The sequence below is a fragment of the Ovis aries genome, chromosome 17 (genome assembly GCF_016772045.2).
Source record: "Ovis aries strain OAR_USU_Benz2616 breed Rambouillet chromosome 17, ARS-UI_Ramb_v3.0, whole genome shotgun sequence".
In the NCBI taxonomy this organism is placed as follows: Eukaryota; Metazoa; Chordata; class Mammalia; order Artiodactyla; family Bovidae; genus Ovis; species Ovis aries.
The window spans coordinates 51,800,743-51,825,682 of NC_056070.1; the positions used below are offsets into that span (position 1 = coordinate 51,800,743).

Here is a 24,940-nt window from a genome sequence, read left to right on the forward strand (position 1 = left end):
GTCCTAATGCCACAACATTAAGAGGGAAGATCCCACGTGCAACAGCTAAGACCTGGCTAGCACAGCCAAGTAAGTATTTTTAAAAACACAAACATGTGGCTACATTATTGAAAGTATCTATTGGTAAAGTGAGCCCTGAAAGAGTGCCATGAATGGAGGATTATTATTAACCCCACGGAGGAAGCATGAGGTCAAATATGAGAGGAAAACAAAGGTCATTGTACAAATAGAAAAAGGGACACAAGAAAATAACGTCAAGGTCAAGGACAGGAAGAATGAGAAAATACTGAATTGCATCCCCTTCTCTGGAAAATCCACATGAATATAAAATGCAGTGATTGTTTTCTTTCCCCAATTCCTCCTTCTCCCCTCCTGCAGCTGACAGATAATCTATGAAATACAGTGGCCCTTCCTCTTATGTTACCTTTCTTTGTTTTTATTTATTTCTACTGGGATAATGGCTCATAATGATGGCTTATTTATCTAAACTGAGCCAAATTCTGTTGCAAAGACAAACCTTAAATTACCTGCACAGCACCTGCCTCCCTTGCCTCGTTCCCACGCGCGTCAGCTTCATCCGGATCTCAGTGTTGCTTGTTTGTTTTAAATGCCAGACCTTCTTAATAGATCAGTGTTTTGTGTGGAGTTTTTCTTCTCCCCCTGGAACTCAATGAGCAACCTACTAAAGAACTGGAATATAGAATTCTAAGAATTCTCCTGATCCCTGACACAATAAAGAATCATTGTGAGTAGAAAGAACTTCATGGGAGATGCCCTAAATGTCATCAGTAAAAGTGCCTCATTTATTCTACACAGCACAGGAAGCTCACAGAAAGGACACTTCTGAAGACGTGGATAATCTATCTCGGACCTGTCAGCTCAGTAGATAGACAGTCAAGAGGTCAAGCAACCTCAGGTGGATATGCTGCCCCAGTCAAAAAGGTTCTAGGGAATGAAGAGCTAGGTAAATGCCTTTTTTTAAAAGAATAAGTTTATCTTCTTTTAAAACTATTTGAACTCACCTGAATGCAAAGAAAGTCCAAAAGGGAGAGGATTTGTGTAAATGTATGGCTGATATTTTGCTGTACGGGAGAAACTGGGCTTCCCAGGTGGCACCAGTGGTAAAGAGCCCGCCTGCCACTGCAGGAGAAGCGTGAGAGAGTGGGTTCTACCCCTTGGTCAGGAAGTTCCTCTCGGGGAGGAGCACAGCAACCTACCCTAGTATTCTTACTTCAAGAATCCCATGGATAGCAGAGCCTGCTGGGCTATGGTATACAAGGTCAAAAAGAGTCTGAAGCGACTTTGCACACGTGGTAGAAATTAACACAACATTGTAAAGCAACAATACTCCAATAAAAAATAATTTTAAAAAAAGAAAAAAACTCAAAAAAGTGTGTTTAAGGGAAAAAGCCCCATAAAAATATTTTATTAGTGACCACCGGAGGATATGTAATTACTGAAACTAAATGGTTGGCCCTGGTGCCTTTAGTCACTGACTTGACTATTGTTGGACTGTTTTAATGATTTCAGAGATCTTTACTATCCTGTAAACTTGTTGGAAATAACCCATGTAGGCCCATTTTATAGAAGGGCAAGCTGGGAGGTGACTTGAGTTTGCATGATTGCCTAGCTCAATTATAATGCTGTCCAGTATGACACAGAGGACAGTGGAGCCTGGCATGCCACAGTCCATGGGGTTTCAGAGAGTTGGACATGACTGAACAACAACAAAGGACGACAGGACTGGGAATGGGCAGAGCTTTCTAGAATAGCACAAGGATTGTTGTTGTTGAGTTGCTAAGTCGTATCTGACACTTTGCGATCCCGTGGACTGCAGCACAACGGGCTTCCCTGTCCTTCACCATCTCCCTGAGTTTGCTCAAACTTATCCATCCAACCATCTCATCCTCTGTCATCCCTTTTTCCTCTTTCCCTCAGTCTTTCCCAGCATCAGGGTATTTGCCAGTGAGTTGGCACTTCACATCAGATGGCCAGACTATTAGAGCTTCCACCTCAGCAACAGTCCTTCCAGTGAATATTAAGGGTTGATTCCCTTTAGGATTGACTGGTTTGATCTCTTTGAGACTTTCCAAGGGACTCTCAAGAGTCTTCGCCAGCACCACATTTCAAAAGGATCAATTCTTCAGTGCTCTGTCTTCGTTATGGTCCAACTCTCACATCCATACATGACTACTGGAAAAAACATAGCTTTGACTAGACAGACCTTTGTTGGCAAAGTGTGATGTCTCTGCTTTTTAATATGCTGTCTAGGTTGGTCATAGCTTTTCTTCCAAGGAACAAGCATCTTTTAATTTTATGGCTGCAGTCACTGCCCACAGTGATTCTGGAGCCCAAGAAAATAAAATCTGTCACTGTTTCCACTTTTTCCCCATCTGTTTGCCAGGAAGTGATGCGACTGGATGCCATGACCTTAGTTTTCTGAAAGTTGAGTTTTAAGCCAACTTTTTCACTCTCCTCTTTCACTTTCATCAAGAGGCTTTTTAGCTCCTCTTCATTTTCTGCCATAAGGGTGGTGTCATCTGCATATCTGAGGTGATTGATTGATATTTCTCCCGGTAATCTTGATTTCAGCTTGTGCTTCATCCAGCTCAGTGTTTCTCATGATGTACTCTGCATATAAGTTAAATAAATAGGGTGACAATATACAGCCTTGATGTACTCCTTTTCTGTTTTGGAACCAGTCTGTTGTTCCATGTCCAGTTCTAACTGTTGCTTCCTGACCTGCATACAGATTTCTCAAGAGGCAGGTCAGGTGGTCTGATATTCCCATCTCTTGAAGAGTTTTCCACAGTTTATTGTGATCCACACAGTCAAAGGCTTTGGCATAGTCAATAAAGCAGAAATAGATGTTTTTCTGGAACTCTCTTGCTTTTTCCATGATCCAGCAGATGTTGGCAATTTGATCTCTGGTTCCTCTGCCTTTTCTAAAACCAGCTTGAATATCCGGTTCATATATTGTTGAAGCCTGGCTTGGATAATTTTGAGCATTATTTTACTAGCGTGTGAGATGAGTGCAATTGTGCGGTAGTTTGAGCTTTCTTTGGGATTGGAATGAAAACTGACCTTTTCCAGTCCTGTGGCCACTGCTGAGCTTTCTGCCACTGGAGTGGTTTTATCTGCATATCTCAGGATATGCACAAGGATAAAGGCTTGTGCTTCTATGTATCAGTGGTCATCTTCTTAGATGCCCAGTGAGAGTTTGGCTAAATAGGTTCTATTAGCACTACTGAAACAACTGACTAGTTTACTTTATTGTAAGTAATAAAAGAAAAGTATGGCTTAATTAAAGTGTATAGAGCTTTGATTAATGATGCCTTTCTTTCCTTAAAACCTATACTCTTATTAGTCAGGCCCACAAGATAGATAAAAGAAAAGCCCTATCAGCTAAATCCATTGAAATGGTTCATCTGTTTGGCAAACCACACACAGTTTTTTCTAAGCAAGTGTTCACTTGAACACATCTCAGCCTCAGAAATACAGTTTAGGATAGTGATCATCAAGCAGTAACATTTAAGAAGTATCTCATTTCATTAGTGTGAAAAGACAGTTTGGCATTTGGGTCACCATAGCTTAGAGAAATCAACCCACAGACAATTAAAATCTGCAGTAATCACAGTCAGATGTAGAAATGGAACCACTCATCAGATATGACCTGCTAATTTTCCTTTCCATTTAAAGGCAAATATCACTAGGTAGAACTAGGTGTATGGTGAGCCGTGAGGTTTTATATGTCCCTAGATGGTTGGCTCAACCACAAGCTTGTCAGAAGCTCACGAATGGCATCTCTATTAGTTGCAAATGTTTTCTGCTCTAGCTTCTGAAATGAAGCTATTTGGGTCATCCTTGGGGGAGGTCAGCTGGAGGCTGCCCAGAAAGAGCAGGAGGAGGACAGGAAGGGCCGAGTGGCGCCATCACAGCCCCACCAGCCTTGGCCACCTACTTCCTTAGAAGCACCTTCCCTGAAACAAGAAGCACTGAGCTAACTGTGTGCTGACGTGATGCCCCAAGGGCAGTCCCTCCTGGCCGGGGTCGGGGAGGGGCGATGGGGTGCTGGCGCCCCTGCCTCCTGGAGTGGGGTCTGCCGTAGTGGGTGAAGTCACCCAGTTTTCCAGGAGGCCCCGGGCACTCCTGAAAGGTACCGTGTGGCTTCAGACCATGGGGCTGCACGTGCTTGTCTTTACCCGGCCTGCGCTGCCCACTCTGAGGGCCTTTTAGACAACCTGAAACACAGACCTACTTCATTCCTGAGACGTTTTCACACAGAAGGGCCAAGCCCCTACCGGTGTACCGACACTTGACATATGAGTTTTTACATAGAAGCCAAACCCGCCCCCCCTTAAACTATGAGCTAATCAGACTGCAGAGAGTCATGGTTCATAAATCCATCGTGTAGGCCTCCAGTGACTGCAGACTTCCCAGACGACCACGTATCGTATTTCCCCACCTAATTGCGGATCCCTCTAATCACATCTATTACAGCTTTCATGTTAGGCTGTGCATTCTTTCAAGGAGGAAATGGCTGTCAGTGGCTAAAGAACTATTGATGGGCCTTATATTTTATGATGGATAATGTCAGAGAATTACAGGAAGGTATAACACATGGGGGTGGGGAGGTACTCAAGGGCTCGTCACAATCATTTTCTGCATGTCTCAGGGACACTAAATTGTTGTTTTTATAAAAACTGCCTTCCCATCAAGTTTTCTCTGTTCTGGTAAACCCAAGACTACCCTGAAACAGCATAATTAAAACATATGATACCACTTTGCTAGTGGATAGTTAGTGGTTATGTTTTTTTAAGAGAAACTGCTTTATATTTTTCTCTGACTATACAGTAATATATTTTCATCATTAAAGAAGTTTTATGTGCTCAGTCACATCCGACTCTTTGCAGCCCCATGGACGATAGCCCGCCAGGTTCCTCTGTCCATGGGATTTTCCAGGCAAGAAGAAACTGGAGCAGGTTGCCATTTCCTACTCCAGAGGATCTCCCTGACTCAGGGATCGAACCCACATCTCTTGTGTCTGCTGCATTGCCAAGTGGATTCTTTATCAGTGTGCCACCTGGGAAGCTTACAGACCATCTATTAAAAGATGATATGCACTATCCACCCAGACAGAGAACAGACCTCACAAAATATCTCCACCCAGTTTCCACTCATGTGGACGAGTGCAAATTTAGTTCCGGTACCATTTTATCACAGTAGACCAGACGTAGGTTAAGTGCTCTATCTGAGACATCCCCTGGTCACTATGTCTTGTTATTGTTCCCTGTGTCATGGGAGGACACAGTAGGGGCAGACAGAGGCTACAGTTAGAACGTGGCTGAGTCTGAATTGGAACCCAAGGTTCTGATTGGTGTGCTAAGCTCTCGACCCCCCGTTGTATTAGTTTTAAAAAATATCCCAATTCCTTAAGAATGATTAACAAACAAGAGTTTTTGTCACTTTAAAAAACAGTTGCACCTTTTATTTTCAGTGTCCATTTTGCTTCTACTTTTTAATGGTGTCCATTCCTTTTATCAATATTTTTGGAGTGGCTGATGAATGCTTTTGTCTCCTTGAAATGCCGTCCTTTTTCTTGGTGCCCCAACTCTTGAGGACTCTCAGATGACTTATCAGTTGAATTTCTTAAATAATATGTGCAAGTAGAAATGACAGGGTCGTGCAACTCACAACAGTGTCTTTATCCAGGATGGTTGTGAACGCAGAATAACGTCAGGATTCACTTCTCAGAGACGGTAAGTTTCCCTTCCTGCAAGCAGGTATCCTGGATTGACAGCTGATGGCCTAATTAGCCTTCAACCTTCTTGTAGCTTCTTGTAGAGTCCTACAGATTGATTCAAAGTAGGAAGTAGGTTCTACTGTCCCTTAGGGTGCCTGGCTCCGCCTGCCTGTCTCTGTTCACTTCCCTGAATGGCTTCTCTCCGGTGAAAATGGAAAAGGCCATCAGAAAATGCCCCATCTGCTTTTATGTTTTCCTCTTTGGAAGGAACTTGAATCCTTTGCTAGCTCATTTTCAAACTTAGATGATGTTCAGGAAACATCATACCCTAGTGTGGGACCACGTAAACAATATTTGTATACTGACCAACATTTACATAAAATAATATAGCTAACGTTTACAGAGGACTTACTACGTGCCAGACACCATAAGTGACTGCATTGAGCACTTAACCCTTTTTATGTATTTGTTTATTTGGCTTTGCCATGTCTTCATTGCAGTACATGGGATCTTCAGTCTTTGTCGAGGCATGCCAGATCTTTAGTTGTGTGGCATGTGGGATCTAGTGCCCTGACTAGGGATTGAACCCGAGCCCCCTGCGTTGGGAGCTTGGACTCTTAGCCACTGGACTACCAGCAAAATTTCAGCACTGGGACTGGCTCCCTTGGATATTATGATGGTTTTGGTGATAAGATAGGGTTAGATTTAACCCCTAAACACTCAAGCACCTCAAGACTTTTGCCTTTCTGCCCTTTTTTTAATCCCACTGTGCTAAGCAAATCTTTGTTGGGCCGCAGGTTCTTGACCTTGAAATACAGAGGTGTGGAAATACAGAATAGTTGGTTTTGAAGGTCTCTTCCACCCTCAGCCTTTCCCAAGTGCATGAATCTACTTAGGGCACCACCTCAAGGCTGGGAACCATCTCTTCTCCTCTTACACTTCATCACGACACTCGCCACCTTTGTCCTCTGGCCAACCTTCATATTCACCATGACAGTGCTTCAGCTAAAGGACACCAGAGTCACACAGAGAGTTCCCACAAGAAAAGCCTCAGAGGTCCTTATGCACAAAAGGCTTGGACGCCGAGGGTCTGGACAGAGCCAGGCAGCTCCTGCTGGGTCTCAGGCCCTGCCGAGCACCTGCAGAGGCAGCCGGACTCCCGTCTTTCTGGCGGTTCATGGCCTGAGAACCAGATGTGAATGGGTTATAACTTATTCATGACTAGAATCTAAAATAGCTTGTTATAACTAATTCACAGCACCACGTGAGTACTGGGTGTGCTATTTTTTTTTTTTTCAGATTCTAAAATTATTACCCTATTTCCACAAGCTTTGTGTGGAGCAAAAAAGATAGGTCTACTTTCGATCACCCAGGAACAAAGAAATGTCCCATTTTTAAATGGTGAGACCCTTCCCTAACAAAGATACTCCATTTCTTTTAGTCTAAGAAGTGTGGTCCAGGGATACTTTAAAATATTGCTTCTGGCATGTGAAGAAATTACGGGATGAGGTCATGTTCGAATCAGCACTGTGGCAGTGCTTTTTTATTAATGCCCTGTAATTCTTGTTGAGATTCCCCACTCGGCACCCTCGGGAAGCCGTAGAAAAGTATCCGAAGCTCGTACATAATGCAGGAAGGAGTGCAGACATGGAGAAGAGGGGCGCACAGGGGTGGGCGGTGGTTTGCCAGGAGCAGTGTAGACTGCAGGACCGGTGTGCAGAGCCCCGTGCTGGGGTGCGGAGTGGGGCAGACGCCGAGGGTGAGAGGCCAGCAGCGTAGGTGTGCCGGGGGAGGCTGAGCGGAGGCAGCTGGCAGGCAGGGCCTCTGGGAACGTGGAGTTGGACCCCAAGAACGTCAGAGGGATATGACACGATCAGGGCTATGCCTCGAGAGGAGAACATAGGCAAGATGTGAGTGTGCCTAGGAGAGCTGTCAAAGCAAAAGCAAGGTACCTGTTTAAAAGGAGAAAAGATGAATCTGGCTCGAGTGCCTCCGCCACTGGAGTCCCAGAGCCATTTCTGGCTGCTGGTGGCCGAGCTGAGGCACTGCTTTTGGCCCCAGAACAGGCTCTGTGCTGACGCGGCCCCTGAGGGCTCCTGTGAGCCTGGCCTTGGACAGGGAGAGAGGGATGGTGGCCCCGGCTCCTGGACTGGGCACAGGCCAAGGATCAGGACGCACGCGTCACGTGACAGTACCTCGTCGTCTCTTCCTGTGCTGCCTGGCTGCTTTCCAAAGAAAGGCTGGCTAGGCCTAGAACGCCCTCGCCCATTTCCTGGAAACCCTGGCTGGTATTAAGAGCAAGACTCAGGACTTCCCCAGTGGGGCAGTGGTTAAGACCCCTCACTACCAATGCAGGGGGTATGGGGTTCGATCCCTGGTAGGGATCGAGTGGTGTGGTCAAAAAAAAAAAAGCAAAATTGTTGGTGAGTTCTTCTGCTGTGTTGGATGGACAGCAGAGCCTTCTCGGTCATTGACTGTCTCACCTGAGTGTAGGCAGTGGTGACTCTTGCCTGTGTCAGCAGTGGTGCTCCAGGCCCATCCTGGTGGTCTGCCAGGGGTTGCGGGGAGGCGGTGGGGACTGCATCCCTTCCGGCCAAGACGCTCCTGCAACGGATGGTGCTCCTTTCCCCCTCGGCCACAGAGCACTACGAGACACGTGCTTTGTGGAGAGCATCTGAATCCCTGAATGAAACTGAGATCCACGCACAGGACCCAAGGGCGAGGAGCAAGGCTCAGATGCGGCATTTCTCGAACTACCCTTTCACTTGTGGGTAGGTAGAAGGTTCCTGTTTTCCCCCAGAGGGGTGTTTGTGAAGTGACATAAGTGGTGGGAAAGCACTCTTTGTGCTCGTGTGGGCAGAGACAGTTCCATAAATAAGATCCTAATGTCATCACTTATACAGTAAAGCCCTGGAAGGGAGGAAGGGACATTAGTTGTGAGTTCAGTTGACAACTGGACGTGAGCTACTGATGGGCCATTTGTCCTCAGGCCGAGACAGAGCAGACCCAGCAAGGTCGGGGTCCTCACGTCTCTCTGAGAACCGTCACGGAGAGCATGTCATCACCAGGAGATGATGTTAATGTCCCTCCCCACTCTGGGAAGCTGTCGCGGCCTGGTGCCAGCCTTTATAGAACTCAGCCCTTTTCAAGTGTTAAGTTTCTGAACATGTAGAGCAAACAGCAAATTCACAGAGATTTACTTCCCTAGTGAATTTGCCAAAGTGGGAGAAACACATGGATGTGGCCTAACCTCCAAACACAAGGTAACCGGTTCCGCAGGTGGGCCCACTTTGAGATGCCCAAGGCGTCTGCTTCTGCCAGGGTTCCCTGGGGAAGATGTGGGTAGAGGGCAGGCTTGCCCTCTGACTGCTACCCCGGCCGGAACCTCATCCTCCACAGCGAGGACTGCATCTCCCAGGGGAGAAGAGGGCCCGTGGCCAGGCCACGCTGCCTTTGACCAGGCAAATAACTGTAAAATTGCCGATGGCTCCTGGTAACACTGAGAGAAGAAACGGGATTGCCTCGAGACAAAAAGCTGCAGTACAAAGAGCCCACAACATGTAGTATGTGCCCTTTTGACCCGAAAAATGCAGTGTTTTGGCAACCACGCTTTATGGATGTCACCCTCCATTACTGGCTGACACAGCTGAGGGGGCCTGAGTCCCTTTGCTCAAGCCGGATGCATTATTCATCTTCAGCAGACGCCTCTGTTTTCCCTTCATCCGTCGTGCTGACCCTTTCAGGGAGGGGTCACGAATGCTCCTTCATGTCTCTGAATCCCATAGCGCCTCAGAGATGCTGAATTCAGCCTCCCAGGACCGATTCCATCCCTTCCTCCAGACTGTCTGCGTCTCTCAGCTGCATCTCCTTGATCTAAACAGGATGCTTCTGTAGCTTCATTCATGTCAGCTTCTTGGAAGGATTAAGTCGTTGCGGCGATTCCATGTCATCAGTAGCCAAGGAGATGACATTAAACCATTACCTTCTCTCTTTTAAAATATTTATTCTATATTATTTATTCGGCTGTGCCAGGTCCTAGTTGCATCACGTCAGATGTTTAGTTGTGCCATGTGAACTCTTGGTTGCAGCATGTAGGATCTAGTTCCCTGACCAGGGATGGAACCCAGACCCTCTGCACTGAGAGCACGGAGTCAGCCACTGGACCACCAGGGCAGTCCCAAACCATCACCTTCTTTTAAAACAGCAGCAACTCTCTATTCTCCGGAAGTCAGTGATACCATTTACCTCTTTGTGCTGATGAGAAAATAATGTATTGACAGTAATTTGGATCCCATTAGGAGATGAGACTTGTCCCCTTGGACCTAAGTGAACCTGTCTCTCTCATGGACATCCAACAACCAGAGGATGCCCTGCCCAGATGGTGTCTCCTCTTCTGGGCCTTTTAAGTCAGGGTAGGTTGTGGAAGAAGAGACACCAGCATCCAGATGGAGTATCACAGGGCTGAAAAACCCTTGTCCTCCAACTGCCAGAGCTCCAGACAGAGCCGGCTTTGCCCATCACACACTCACACTCCCCTGTCTGTCTTATGTCCCTTCTTCTCCAGACTGCCTGCCCACGTGAATGGGAAGCTTCGAAGGCACACTTTTATTTCTGTAGTTATGGTAATGAATTACTGAATAACAGATTTAGCGCAGTTCAAGTCGCTGACTCATGAAGGCAGCTAGAATGCGAATGCTTATTTAAATCATTAAATTTGTTACAAGTAAAACATGTTTTAATATGTATTATTTGGCCGCCTCGTGTCTTAGTGGTGGCACACCGATCTTCATTGTGGCTCAGGGGCTGCTCTAGTTGTGGCATGGGTTTAGTTGCCCCGTGGCATGTGGGATTCTTAGTTCCCCAACCAGGGATTGAACCCAAGCATGCATGCTCAGCCACTTCAGTCGTGTTGGACTCTTTTGCTACCCCGTGGACTGTAGCCCGGCAGGCTCCTCTGTCCTTGAGGTTCTTCAGGCAAGGATACTGGAGTGGGTAGCTGTACCTGCCTCCAGAAGATCTTCCTGGCCCAGGGATCAAACCCAGGTCTCCTGAATTGCAGGCAGATCCTTTACCACTTGAGCTGCCAGGGAAGCCGGGGATTGAACCCGAGTCCCCTTCATTGGTAGACAGATTCTTAACCACTAGACCACTGGCGACGTCCCCACAAGTAAAATTGAACCCCATGCTGTGATGTGGAAAAGGGGTGCCTGTGGAGGCCACATTTCCAGTCCCCTCCCTGCTCCTGACAATACGTCATCAGTTCAGTTCAGTCACTCAGTCGAGTCTGACTCTTTGTGACCCCATGAATCACAGCATGCCAGGCCTCCCTGTCCATCACCAACTCCTGGAGTTCACTCAGACTCACATCCATCGAGTCAGTGATGCCATCCAGCCATCTCATCCTCGGTCGTCCCCTTCTCCTAGTGCCCCCAATCCCTCCCAGCATCACAGTCTTTTCCAATGAGTCAACTCTTCTCATGGGGTGGCCAAAGTACTGGAGTTTCAGCTTTAGCATCATTCCCTCCAAAAGAAATCCCAGGGCTGATCTCCTTCAGAATGGACTGGTTGGATCTCCTTGCAGTCCAAGGGACTCTCAAGAGTCTTCTCCAACACCATAGTTCAAAAGCATCAATTCTTCACCTCTCAGCCTTCTTCACAGTCCAACTCTCACATCCATACATGACCACAGGAAAACCATAGCCTTGACTAGACAGACTGTAGTCGGCAAAGTAATGTCTCTGCTTTTGAATATACTGTCTAGGTTGGTCATAACTTTTCTTCCAAGGAGTAAGCATCTTTTAATTTCATGGCTGCAGTCACCATCTGCAGTGATTTTGGAGCCCCAAAACATAAAGTCTGACACTGTTTCTACTGTTTCCCCATCTATTTCCCATGAAGTGATGAGGCCGGATGCCATGATCTTCGTTTTCTGAATGTTGAGCTTTAAGCCAACTTTTTCGCTCTCCTCTTTCACTTTCATCAAGAGGCTTTTAGTTCCTCTTCACTTTCTGCCATAAGGGTGGTGTCATCTGCATATCTGAGGTTATTGATATTTCTCCCAGCAATCTTGATTCCAGCTTGTGTTTCTTCCAGTCCAGTGTTTCTCATGATGTACTCTGCATATAAGTTAAATAAGCAGGGTGACAATAAACAGCCTTGACGTACCCCTTTTCCTATTTGGAACCAGTCTGTTGTTCCATGTCCAGTTCTAACTGTTGCTTCCTGACCTGCATACAGATTTCTCAAGAGGCAGGTTAGGCGGTCTGGTATTCCCATCTCTTTCAGAATTTTCCACAGTTTATTGTGATCCACACAGTCAAAGGCTTTGGCATAGTCAGTAAAGCAGAAATAGATGTTTTTCTGGAACTCTCTTGCTTTTTCCATGATCCAGCAGATGTTGGCAATTTGATCTCTGATTCCCCTGCCTTTTCTAAAACCAGCTTGAACAGCAGGAAGTTCATGGTTCACATATTGCTGAAGCCTGGCTTGGAGAATTTTGAGCATTACTTTGCTAGCATGTGAGATGAGTGCAATTGTGCAGTAGTTTGGGCATTCTTTGTCATTGCCTTTCTTTGGAATTGGAATGAAAACTGACCTTTTCCAGTCCTGTGGCCACTGCTGAGTTTTCCAAATTTGCTGGCATATTGAGTGCAGCACTTTCACAGCATCATCATTCAGGATTTGAAAGAGCTCAACTGGAATTCCATCACCTCCACTAGCTTTGTTCGTAGTGATGCTTTCTAAGGCCCACTTGACTTCACTTTCCAGGATGTGTGGCTCTAGGTGAGTGATCACACCATCGTGATTATCTGGGTCGTGAAGATCTTTTTTGTACAGTTCTTCTGTGTATTCTTGCCACCTCTTCTTAATATCTTCTGCTTCTGTTAGGTCCATACCATTTCTGTCCTTTATCGAGCCCATCTTTGCATGAAATGTTCCCTTGGTATCTCTAATTTTCTTGAAGAGATCTCTAGTCTTTCCCATTCTGTTCTTTTCCTCTATTTCTTTGCATTGATCGCTGAAGAAGGCTTTCTTATCTCTTCTTGCTATTCTTTGGAACTCTGCATTCAGATGCTTATATCTTTCCTTTTCTCCTTTGCTTTTCGCTTCTCTTCTTTTCACAGCTATTTGTAAGGCCTCCCCAGACAGCCATTTTGCTTTTTTGCATTTCTTTTCCATGTGGATGGTCTTGATCCCTGTTTCCTGTACAATGTCATGAACCTCATTCCATGGTTCATCAGGCACTCTATCAGATCTAGGCCCTTAAGTCTATTTCTCACTTCCACTGTATAATCATAAGGGATTTGATTTAGGTCATACCTAAATGGACAGAATGTGGTCCACTGGAGAAGGGAATGGCAAACCACTTCAGTATTCTTGCCTTGAGAACCCCATGAACAGTATGAAAAGGCAAAATGATAGGATACTGAAAGAGGAACTCCCCAGGTCAGTAGGTGCCCATTATGCTACTGGAGATCAGTGGAGAAATAACTCCAGAAAGAATGAAGGGATGGAACCAAAGCAAAAACAATACCCAGCTGTGGATGTGACTGCTGATAGAAGCAAGGTCTGATGCTGTAAAGAGCAATATTGCACAGGAACCTGGAATGTCAGGTCCATGAATCAAGGCAAATTGGAAGTGGTCAAACAAGAGATGGCAAGAGTGAACGTTGACATTCTAGGAATCGGCGAACTAAAATGGACTGGAATGGGTGAATTTAACTCAGATGACCATCATATCTACTACTACGGGCAGGAATCCCTCAGAAGAAATGGAGTAGCCATCATGGTCAACAAGAGAGTCCGAAATGCAGTACTTGGATACAGTCTCAAAAACGACAGAATGATCTCTGTTCGTTTCCAAGGCAAACCATTCAATATCACAATAATCCAAGTCTATGCCCCAACCAGTAACGCTGAAGAAGCTGAAGTTGAATGGTTCTATGAAGACCTACAAGACCTTTTAGAACACCCAAAAAAGATGTCCTTTTCATTATAGGGGACTGGAATGCAAAAGTAGGAAGTCAAGAAACACCTGGAGTAACAGGCAGATTTGGCCTTGGAATGTGGAATGAAGCAGGGCAAAGACTAATAGAGTTTTGCCAAGAAAATGTACTAGTCATAACACAAGAGAAGACTCTACACATGGACATCACCAGATGGTCAACACTGAAATCAGATTGATTATATTCTTTGTAGCCAAAGATGGACAGTCAACAAAAACAAGACCAGGAGCTGACTGTGGCTCAGATCATGAACTCCTTATTACCAAATTCAGACTTAAATTGAAGAAAGTAGGGAAAACTGCTAGACCATTCAGGTATGACCTAAATCAAATCCCTTATGATTATACAGTGGAAGTGAGCAATAGATTTAAGGGCCTAGATCTGATAGAGTGCCTGATGAACTGTGGACGGAGGTTCGTGACATTGTACAGGAGACAGTATGTCACAGAAGCACATATTTATTTCTGGGCACCTCATTTGTATCATCAGTGCTGGACAAAACCATTTTGCAATTTTAGTGTATGGTGCTTTCTTTGCACAAGGCATGCCTTGAGAGGTGCAAAATTAAGTCAGAAGCTCGTGGAAACAAAGGCTCTCCAGCCCCAAAGGCCTCGAGCTCCCCTGGTGCCACACGCACGCTCGACAGCCTGGCGCTGGGGCCTACTGGTTTAGCAATTGCTGACAGCCGGCTTCTTAGGTGCCACGCTCCGAGCAAGGGCTTGGGATCCAGCGGTGACCCAACCTGCAGCCTGTGCATGGAGGCAGGAGATAGTTGGCTAGTTGTGGGCTGGTGGTGAAGGGCGGGAGGCATGACCGCACCCAGCCTGGGGCCAGGGCAGAAGTGAACTTGAGCCAAGAAGTAAAGACATGCCGACCTCAGCTCACAGGGAATGGTGGGCTGAAGGGAGGACACGAGAGGAGCCTTTTGGGCAGAGAAACCCAAGACAGGCCCCCAGGGTGCAGAGGTCAAGGCCCTGGAGGCTCACTGAGCCACTGGGCGCGGAGACCGCAGGGCTGGTCCCGGGGCTTTGTGAACCCACCCCACTCAGAGCCGTGGAAGGTTCTGTTAACATCACTCTGCTCCTCTGTGGGGACGGAATCGAGGAGGTGAGAGGGGACAGAGGGAGGGTTCTGTAGCAATCCAGGTGAGGGTGATGTGGCTTAGGCATAAGATGGAGAAAAACCAGTGGATTCGAGAACTGTTTTCAAAGTAGGGTCTCCAAGACACAGCAGTGGCTGCTCCAGGTGGCAGAGAAGATGGACAGCGAGGGGGTTTGGACACCCAGTCTGTTCTTTACCCACCTGGACCCACTAAGTTCTGGATGCAATGTAAATGTTTTTTTTTCATCAAAGGCAAACCCTTAAAACACAGGCTCTGCCTTTTCCATTAGCCACATTAGCACAGATTTAGGTCAGTCCTTTTAAATTATTTCTGGCCGTGCTGCATGTGGGCTCTTAGTTCCCCGACTAGGGATCAAACCTGCACCTCTTCCATTGGAAGCTCAGTGTCTTAACCAGTGGACCAGCAGGCAAGTCCCAGGTCTGTCCTTTTAAAGAGGAGGACAACACATCTCCCCTGGAATTGCCACGCGCAAAGCCCACCGTAATCCTAGGAGTGGATGTTCCCAGTGAGATGATGGAACTGATGCCAGAGTGACAGACTCAGGTCTGCTGAGCAGAAGTAAACCTGGCCATCCCAACCGAAAGCTCCAGGAGTGGCCCTGCGTTCACGTCCCTTTGACGTCAAGGCCGTTCAGCTTTGGGACTCTCTGCAGCCCTTCATGGCTCACACCCTGGACTTGCCTTGCTCGGAGCTGGTGCCCTGTGAGGTCAGCATACTCCACATCCTGACCATGCCTTCAGGATCTCAGGCACCATGGGGCTACACTTAGAACCAGTGTCTGGCCCGGCAGTCGCATACAAGAAGCTTGTGGCTGCAGCAGGGAGACAATTCCGAGGGTGGCAAAAACCTTCCTTGCTCCCACAGGCAGTCTGCTCTCGGCTCCTCCGAGGGCAGCTCTGGTGGATGGAAACTCGACTCTGGCGTGGCCTGCGGCCCGACCTTAGGTAGAGTTCCAGGCCTCCGAGGAGATCCGATCCACCTTCCATAGAGATGACTCTCTCATTTATTCAACCCGTTCCTTCTTACTGGATTTTGAGTTTGTTTCCTGACTCAGTTCTGACCGTAAACCGCAGTGCAACGACTATCCCTACAGCTCCATCTTCCTCACACGGAGGTTATTTCCCTCTGGTGGGTTCCTAGAAATGGAATTGCTAAGTCAGAGGGAAGATAAATTCTAAGGCTCCGGGCAACACTTTCCCAGATCGCTTCCTGTAATAAGGCGCGGTGAACACTCCCACCCAAAGCTGCGTGTTCTGTTTCCTCTTGTGTGTCTGCCTGTGTGTTCAGTCGCGTCCGACTCTTTGCGACCCCGTGGACTGTAGCCCGCCAGGCTCCTCTGTCTGTGGGATTCTCCAGGCAAGAACCCTGGAGTGGGTTGCCATTTCCTTCTCCAGGGGATCTTCCTGACCCGGGGTCTGAACCCGCGTCCTTTGCATTGGCAGGCGGGTTCTTTACCATTGGGCCACCAGGGAAGCCCCTCAGTTTGCTCTTAGTCACGGCTTTGTCTCGCCAGCTTCTCCCCGATAGGCATGTCTTTCTAGGATGTGCCGGTGGGCATCCTCCTCCCAGGCTCTGTCTGGCGCATCCTCCGTCCTTCCCTGCACATCTTCATTTTCCTTTGAAGGAGCTTTCTCTTGTGAATAAAAACACATGTCCTGGGGTTCTAAATACACCCCATTCTTAGCTCAAGAGTTGGGGTGTAAATTTTGCCATGGGACTTAAGAGATAACAGACTGAGCTTGGTGTCACCCACTGCGCTGTCACCTCTAGAGCAGCCCCTCAAGCCACACTGCTGCCCTACCACACACCCAGCCACCGGAAGCCCCCTGAGAGGTGGTGTTTCCCCTGGGGGGTGCTTGCCAGCCCAGCAGACTAGGAAGAAATCACCGTGAGGCTCTGTATTCACAGGAATAATTTATAGACAGATAATCCACATTTCATCCTTAGCATTTTTGCATTTTCCAGTGCTGTGCAAAGGTGTCTTGAATTACTCTGGTAGCCTTTCCAGAAAGGCCGGCTGACTTCACCGCATTTCTCGAGTTACAGTCAGGCCAAGAGTCTGAGCCCTGAGTGAGCGGCTGATGATGGAGGCTGGAAGCTGAGGGGCGGGGAGTAGGGCAGGGTCTAAGTCTGGACTCCAGACTCCTCCTTGTGGCTCCGTGGGATCGTTCTCAGGAAATCAGAAGGAAAGAGAAGGGTCTGGTTGGGGGGTGGCTCTCAAGTCTGTGAAGTCCTGGGGGTCTTCCCTCTGAAATGCCCCTTCATCTCCCTCCTACTCCTGGCCTGGCAGCTCTAGACATCACTTCCTCAGTACCTGGTTTTCCTGGAAGGAGGCAGCCAGTGCTTCACCTGCTCAAGGATGTCTTTCAGGAGTGAGTCTGGCCTCAATCGGTCGCAGTCGGGTAGCCCGTGGCGAGGCCAGGGTTTGGAATCAGGGAACCTTGTGTATCCGGAGCCGGGCCTCACACTGCCCTCCACCCCACAAAGCCACAGGGCGGGGGGTAGGGGGACAGGCAGCAGGCAGTGTCCTTTTCCTGCCTGTCACCCCGCGACCCTCCTGCCACCAGACCCTGTGTCTCCCACAGGTCACCTGCATGTCAGCATGGCAGCCACAAACCTGGAGAACCAGTTACACAGTGCACAGAAGAACCTCTTGTTCCTTCAGCGGGAGCACGCAAGCACGCTCAAGGGGCTGCACGCGGAGATCAGGCGGCTGCAGCAACATTGCACAGGTATGGGGGTGGGGGCACCCAGCAACCTTCAGGGACCGGGGCACGGCAGAGGGGGCCAGTCCCAGAGCAAAGCAGAACCTGTCATCAAGACAATTTCACACTGGTTGCCTCCAGAGCTGTGCCAGGGGAGTGAGAAGGGGGTTTCACTTCCCTCCTCTGGGTGGTTAACCCTGTCATCACTGGAGTCCCTCTGAATGCCTTACCTCATCCTCTTTGCCGAGGCCACATGCACCAAGCATAAAGCTGGAAAGCCATTTCTCAGCTTACTGAGGACTTGGAAGGATCCAAGTGCAATGGTTAGAGTTTATTAATACATCTAGGAACCAATGATCAAAGTGTAACACGCAGAGCAAGCTGCTTGGTAATTGTGGATGTTGGGGTACATATTAGGGGAAAGAAGGGTCCCCTCTGAACCCTAGTAAGGACAGTGGCCACTGATGGTTTCTGTTGTCACTTTTGCCTCTAATGCTGGCAATCCCTGCCCTGTCTGGGCAGGACCCTTGGGCTGATCATGGGAATCAGTTCTGCATTTTCAGAGCAGATGAAGGTTTTGAATGTACAGTAATCATTCACAATGATTGTATGTGATCTCCTTTTTAGATTTAACATATGAGCTGACAGTCAAGAGTTCGGATCAAACAGGTAAGAACTCCCTTCCCCAAATTTGATGCCACTGTTGTTTCCTATTGTGGCAGATGTTGGTGCCACCTGTTTTCACTAATGACACATGCAGAAGAAAACACATGTGCTGTGAAGAGTTGCACGTGTGATCAGAGCTCTCCGGGGGGGCGGGGAGGTGCAGTCTGGACTCCCTAGGGGTGAGGAAAGGCTGTCAGTGGGGCAGGAGGGGTGCGTGCTCTTAGTTATTTATTTTTTTTGATTGACACATGTATTTAGAGTGGGCTTCCCTGGTGGCTCAGACCGTAAAGAATCCACCTGCCATGCAAGAGACCCAAGTTCAATCCCTGGGTTGGGAAGATCCCCTGGAGAAGGGAATGGCTATCCACACCAGTATTCTTATCTGGAGAATTCCATGGACAGAGGAGCCTGGCGGGCTACAGTCCATGGAGTTGCAAAGAGTCAGACACAACCGGAGCGACAAACACTTCATTTAGAACACCCATTCTCTGTGGGCTTCCCTGGTAGCTCAGTCAGTAAAGAATCTGCCTGCAGTGCAGGAGACCCGGATTCAATCCCTGGGTCAGGAAGATACCCTGGCAAAGGAAATGGCGACCCACTCCAGTATCCTTGTCTGAAGAATTCCATGGACAGAAGAGCCTGGCAGGCTGCAGTCCATGGGGTCACAAAGAGTTGGGCATGACTGAGTGACTTTCACGGCACTTCTCTGCTTTTCTGGGTTCTCTGGGTTTTTTTTTTTTTACAGTGAGTATGCGTTCCTTCTGTAACCAAGAACGAGATGTGATATAAACCAGAAAGAAGAGATGGAGCAGGGTTCTGTCTGTGTTCAGCACAGGACCTGGCACAGCATGTGTGCTCTCTACAGACTGGTTGAACGAGAGGCCACATTACTGGGTGGCCTCCAGAACAGCCTTGAACGCCTCTCTCTAGACTCTCGTCCCAGCAATGCTCCCCCAAAGCCAGAATCCTCAGGGACCCGCAAAGCTACCAGCCTGCTGGCAGCTGGGGCAGAGGGGACAGAAGCCAGGGCCGCTATGGCCTGTCCCAAATAGCTGCACCAGAGAACAGGATGACGATTTTAAAAGTGTAGAAACCACACTGGAGTCAAGATGGCTTTTTCTAAACAGGCCTTCCCCCAGGGGTTACGGTTCATGCTCTGAGAGATGCAGAGAGGGGACCCGAGGCAGGGGAAAGGTGGCAGCCTGGCCTTGGGTCTTCCCGCAACCTGAGAGCTTTTGTGCCTTAGACATGGAGAGCGTCTACATCTGTCTTTCCAAGACGTGCTTTGAATGGAGCAGACAGACGGCTCTGCTAACAGTGTAATCCTATGCCTTTGGAAAGGTTTAAGGCATCCCAGGTGGCTCAGCAATAAAGAATCCTCCTGCCAATGCAGGAGACATGGGTAGGATCCCTAGGTCAGCAAGGTCCCCTGGAGGAGGAAATGGCAACCCACTCCAGTATTCTTGCCTAGGAAATCCCATGGACAGAGGAACTGGGCGGGCTACAGTCCACAGGGTTGCAAAAAGAGTTGGATAGGACTCAGTGATTAAACCATAACCAACCAATACTCTGAAGCTGCCCATTTTAGCATCAGCATTTTTTAAATTTGGAAACATCCTTTCATGCACTAAGCCACTGAACTGAACTGGACGGGGCCTCAAAGACCTCCTGATCACCTACCCTTTCCTGGAAGGAGAGGACACTGAAGGGGCATGAGGGATGGGGTCCCGCCTTCCTTGTGGCCTGTGGGTACCCCTCCCCCATGGGGAGGCGAGGCCGGCCTAGACCCCTGATCCTTGCAGGAAAGGTCTCCCTGCCCCTGCCCGCCCCCACCCCCAGCATCTAGCCGCCCTGCCCTTGGGTTCTCACTCTGACCCCTCGGCTTGTCTATCCAGGGGACGGAGCTTCCAGAAGTAGTGAACTCAAGAAAAGATGTGAAGACCTGGAGGCGCAGCTGAAACTGAAGGAGGACGAGAACACGGAGCTGCTGAGGGAGCTGGAGCAGAAGAACGCGATGATCACCGTGCTGGAGAACACCATCAAGGAACGCGAGCGCAAGTACCTGGAGGAGCTGAAGGTCAAGAGCCACAAGCTGGGCGTGCTGACCAGCGAACTGGAGCAGCGCGCCGGCACCATCGCCTACCTGACCTCGCAGCTGCACGCCACCAAGAGGAAGCTCCTGAGCTCGGGCGGCACCTCGGACGGCAGCCCGGCCGGCAGCCCCGCGCTGACCAGCTACAAGCCGGCGCCGCCCAAGGACAGGCTGCCCGAGACGCCCCGGCGCCGCATGAAGAAGAGCCTCTCGGCCCCGCTGCACCCGGAGTTCGAGGAGGTCTACAGATTCGGGGCCGAGAGCCGGAAACTGCTGCTGCGGGAGCCGGTGGACGCCATGCCGGACCCCACCCCATTCCTGCTGGCCAGGGAGTCGGCCGAGGTCCACCTGATCAAGGAGCGGCCCCTCGTCATCCCCCCCATAGCCTCGGACCGCAGCGCCGGCGAGCAGCCCAGCCCGGCGCGCGAGAAGCCGCACAAGGCGCACGTGGGCGTGGCGCACCGCATCCACCATGTGGCCCCGGCGCAGGCCCCGCCCGAGGTGGAGACGCTGGCGGTGGACCAGGTGAACGGAGGCAAGGTGGTCAGGAAGCACTCAGGGACGGACAGAACTGTGTGAGCGCCCCACCCCACCCCCTGGCGACCCTCCACCCCGCTGTCGAGGCACTGTGATCACCACTAGGAAAACACTCCATCCGCACCTCCTCTTTTGCTTTGTCTTTTTTTTAATTCCCATGCATGCCAAATTTTTTTCACACTGTCAACAGATTATTCTCCTCCTGCTCCTCCTCTGGCCCTCTGACTTGACACCGAAACAGGATCTTGCCTCTGCCGCAGAATCCGTATTTACTAATCGCTGAGGCCAAACACCTGCGTGCCCACTCGCTTGCTTCCAGCCCCGCTCCGCGGAACCTCCGCGCACGCGCGCGCACACGCACAGCACGGGCCACCGGCCGCGTTCCTGCTCGACGTTAACGAAATTATCCGATAGTCACACGCCTAATTCTAAAGTCGGAGCAACGCATATCGGCCTTGACCTCACGCCTCCGGTTTGGGGCGGCCTTTCTGGAAAAGCCCTGCGCCCTCCTGGAGAACCCCCTGACACACCCACCCCGGGAGCGGCACAGATAAACCGAGCAGATGTATGTTATGTCACAGGAACTAAATAAGATGACATTACTCCTCCTATCACCACGACCTGAATGTGTGTTCATATTTTTTGTTGTTTTATCCAAAATGTTCAAGATCCCAACAAACTTTATTTTCTAAACCTGCCTTCTTTCTGTTTTGTGTCTTTTATTAAACCACCCCAGGGTGGGCCTGGAGGGGAGAGACGGTGGGAGGGGGAGAAATACCACACCCCCACCCGTAACTGCTGCCCAGACAGTGGGCTCACCCAGGGTAGGTCCCGGGGTGGGGTTCACTTCCGGAAAGAGGAGCCCCGGTTAGGTCGCACTACCCAGAGCTAGTCCCTATAATGTTCTGCGTCTCTGGCAAAAGTTGCTTTTCCGGCCCTGCCCTCATGTCCTGCTAGCGCTCAGCTCAGACCTGTCCCTCCCAAGCAGAGTTAAGCGGCTGCTCATCCCCAGACTGGCCTGGCCAGGGCTCCAGGTGTACAGAAGGAAGGGACGCCCAGGAGCCGCTGGTCCTGGAAATTTCGAAGTCTGCACCCTCACAAACCCAGGCAGTTGGGGGCAGGAGCTCAGGCAGGGCTTAAACATCAGACCCACTGTCTTCACCCACATGCTGGCAGGTCTGAACCACAAGAACTGGGCTGGAGACTTGTGGAAGGGAGAGGCCCTGGGTGATTCTGTCCACCTCTGCTCCTCCTTGGCATCATCAGCCCAGGGAAGGGGCCCCTGCTGACCCCACAGGGCAGCCCCTGCCTTCTATCCCACACCCTAGCACACAGCCCTTGTCCCAAAGAAGCAGCTGCTGAAACAGACCTGGATTATCAGAAAACCACCTTTGGGCGACACTTCCCTGGTGGTTCAGTGGCTAAACCTCCCTGCTCCCAGTGCAGGGGGCTGGGGTTCGATCCCTGGTCAGGGAACTAAATCCCACATGCTGAAACTAAAGATCCTGCATGGTGCAACTAAGACCTGGCACAGCCAAATAAATGACTAAGTAAATACTAAAAACAAACAAACAAACAAAAAAACACCTTTGACAATTTACATTAGAATTCTCACTTGTGCCACTGACATGCCAGCCAATTTTGTTGAGAAGGGAAAGAGATTTCTGTCTGAAAAGGGAAAGAGAATTTGACACATCTTAAAAGGCTCTTTTTTATTTTACTTTTTGAATACACAGAATCCTTTAAAAAATAGTTTTTTTGAAAAGACCATTCAGGTTAACTTATATGGAAAAAGATGAAAATGGATTTCAAATGAAAGGAAAAAGCAGTGTCAATCCCCCTCCTTCCTCCAGCGGCCCCAAGAAGTGACAGCAGACAATCTAGTCTTTCCTAACTCCCAGCATATCCACCGCTGACCACAGACTTAGAATCCATTGCTGTTTCTTCAGCCAGAGGGTTAATCAGAATTCAGAGTGAGGCACACCCCTTGCAGGACCCAGTGAGAAATGTGCTTCGTGGTAAAGAGATCGGCTTCAAACACCAAGCCGACCCCCATGGCATTCCTTCTGGTGGAGGTGGTGTAGACAGGCGTCCGGAAGGTGTTCTGCATAGGAAAAAGGGTGTGAGGGCAGAATCGAAAGTGAAACTGAAAGCTGCTCAGTCATGTCCGACTCTTTCGACACCAGGGACTATATATATGGACTATACAGTCCATAGAATTTTCCAGGCCAGAATACTGGAATGGGTAGCCATTCCCTTCTCCAGGGGATCATCCCAACCCAGGGATCAAACCCAGGTATCCCATATTGCAGGGGGATTCTTGACCAGCTGAGCCTGCAAAAGGAAGCGCTAGTCCCAGAGGGTGGGTGGGAGGGCGAAGGCTTATCGAAGAGCTAAGGATCCAGAAGTCTCCCCACCAAGCCCATGAGGCACGCCCAGGCTCTGCAAACACCCATGAAAAGTGGGTAGGTGGCAGGGCAGGAGGCACCTGCCGTCCACAGCGAATGTAACTCCATTCTGATCCAAGCAGTGCCCACAGAATTTCACAAGAAGGGAGAAGTCACTCCTGAAGCAGGCCTAGACCACCACCTCCGACCTTGAACCCGAGCCCCCTGAGGAAGGCTCTGCACACACTCGTGTGCACGAGTGCATTTCCTGAGGATGGGCTCAAGGGCTTCCCCCAGCCCTGAAAGGTAAAGGGCCCCTGTGTTAAAAGGCAAGGCTGCTGGAAACCGCCTGGTGTCTAACTCTAGTCAGAGGAGACCAGAAGAGGAGACCAGAAGAGGAGAACCGGGCCGGGCATCAGCATTTCACCTGCAGCTTGAGGCGATGGGCTTCAATGGGGATGATCTTCAGGATGGGCAGGTCAACCACCAGCACCTTGGGTTTGCTCTTGATAAGACATCCTTTTTCTATGTCCCAGTCAGCGCCTTCCAGATACAGTCCTGAGACAAAGCATCCTAGAGGCAAAAGGAAGAGAGCTAGGCTTAGGCAGTTGTTGTTTAGTCCCTCAGTCGTGTCTGACTCTTTTGCAACCCCTCAGGCTCCTCTGTCCATGGGATTTCCCAGGCAAGACTACTGGAGTGGGTTGCCATTTCCTCCTCCAGGGGATCTTCCCAACCCAGGGATAGACCTCGCATCTCCTGCATCGGCAGGCGGATTCTTTACCACTGAGCCGTGCGGGAAACCCTGGACTTAGACAGGGGGACGTATAATTCTGCTGTGTGGCTCTTAGGGGATGTGTATATCAATAAACAAAAAGGTAACTAACCAACTCTCCTTCCCCAGACACAGCCCATGCCTGTTCCCAAAAGACGTGGCCACCACTTCTACCTGGCCCACTTTCCCTTCATAGAGGAACAGCCCAGAGGTGATGCCCTAGAGACCCCATGACCCTCCCTATGGCCACCATGCCATGGAGGAGGGGTGGGCGTCTCTCCCCAGCGACTTGGCACCCCAGACTTAGTGGCCTGGGGCCCCCAGAGTCAGCTGGCACCACAGCAATTCTGAGTCCCCCCACCCAGAGCTGAAGTGACAGGAAAGCAGGGAGCTGAAGCCTCGCAAAGGAAGTGGTCTCAGGGCAGGAGGACACTGCATACTTGCCCAGGAGCAGAGAATAGGATGGCCACTTGGCCCAGAGAGGGTGGAGGCCCCAACACTGCCAGTCCCTTTGAGACCTCTCTGGGTCTTCTACAATGGGGATGGAGCATTCCTGAATGTCCACTGTAAATCCCCTCTCCCCAAGCTGTCAGTAGCTCAAGAGGGCTTTTGTGCTTGCAGTGAAGTGCCCTCTAAGATAGCAGTCCCCAGCATTTTCGGCACTAGGGACCAGTTTTGTGGAAGACAATTTTCCATAGACTGGGAGTCAGGGGCGATGCTTGGGGCAATGGTTTCAGGATGATTCAAGCACATCGCATGGCTTGTGCACTTTATTTCTACATCAGCTCTGCCTCAGATCATCAGAAATAGACCCCAGAGGTTGGAGACCACTGTTCTAAGACATGAATCCCCCCAAGAAATAGCAGTTTCCAGCTGTAGTTTGCAGACTGTAGCCAGTGTCTAAGAGAC

At 49.5% G+C, this 24,940-nt stretch overlaps 2 protein-coding genes across 11 annotated transcripts in view; one reads left to right on the plus strand and one right to left on the minus strand.

Moving 5' to 3' along the window:
• The window catches only part of CCDC92 (coiled-coil domain containing 92), a 40,299-nt gene extending 18,729 nt beyond the window's left edge, over window positions 1-21,570 (plus strand). For 4 of the 10 annotated variants that reach the window (XM_060401096.1, XM_042234548.2, XM_060401097.1 and 1 more), the window contains 4 exons: window positions 5,713-5,759; window positions 17,458-17,604; window positions 18,205-18,246; window positions 20,139-21,570. In XM_060401096.1, coding sequence (XP_060257079.1) covers window positions 17,475-17,604; window positions 18,205-18,246; window positions 20,139-20,914 — 948 coding nt within the window. In that variant the 5' untranslated portion in view covers window positions 5,713-5,759; window positions 17,458-17,474 and the 3' untranslated portion in view covers window positions 20,915-21,570. Of the gene's footprint in view, window positions 1-5,712; window positions 5,760-5,897; window positions 8,515-12,743; window positions 17,605-18,204; window positions 18,247-20,138 lie in introns of those variants that run through there. The other 6 variants (XM_042234552.1, XM_042234549.2, XM_027956421.3 and 3 more) reach the window with 3 other exon arrangements.
• A 995-nt stretch (window positions 21,571-22,565) lies between these two features.
• DNAH10 (dynein axonemal heavy chain 10) overlaps window positions 22,566-24,940 on the minus strand; it is a 168,288-nt gene continuing 165,913 nt past the window's right edge. The window contains exons 78-79 of the mRNA XM_004017564.6: window positions 23,687-23,832; window positions 22,566-22,976 (exon numbers count right to left, since the gene is read on the minus strand). Of these exons, the coding sequence (XP_004017613.2) occupies window positions 22,830-22,976; window positions 23,687-23,832 (293 nt within the window). The 3' untranslated portion in view covers window positions 22,566-22,829. The remainder of the gene's footprint in view (window positions 22,977-23,686; window positions 23,833-24,940) is intronic.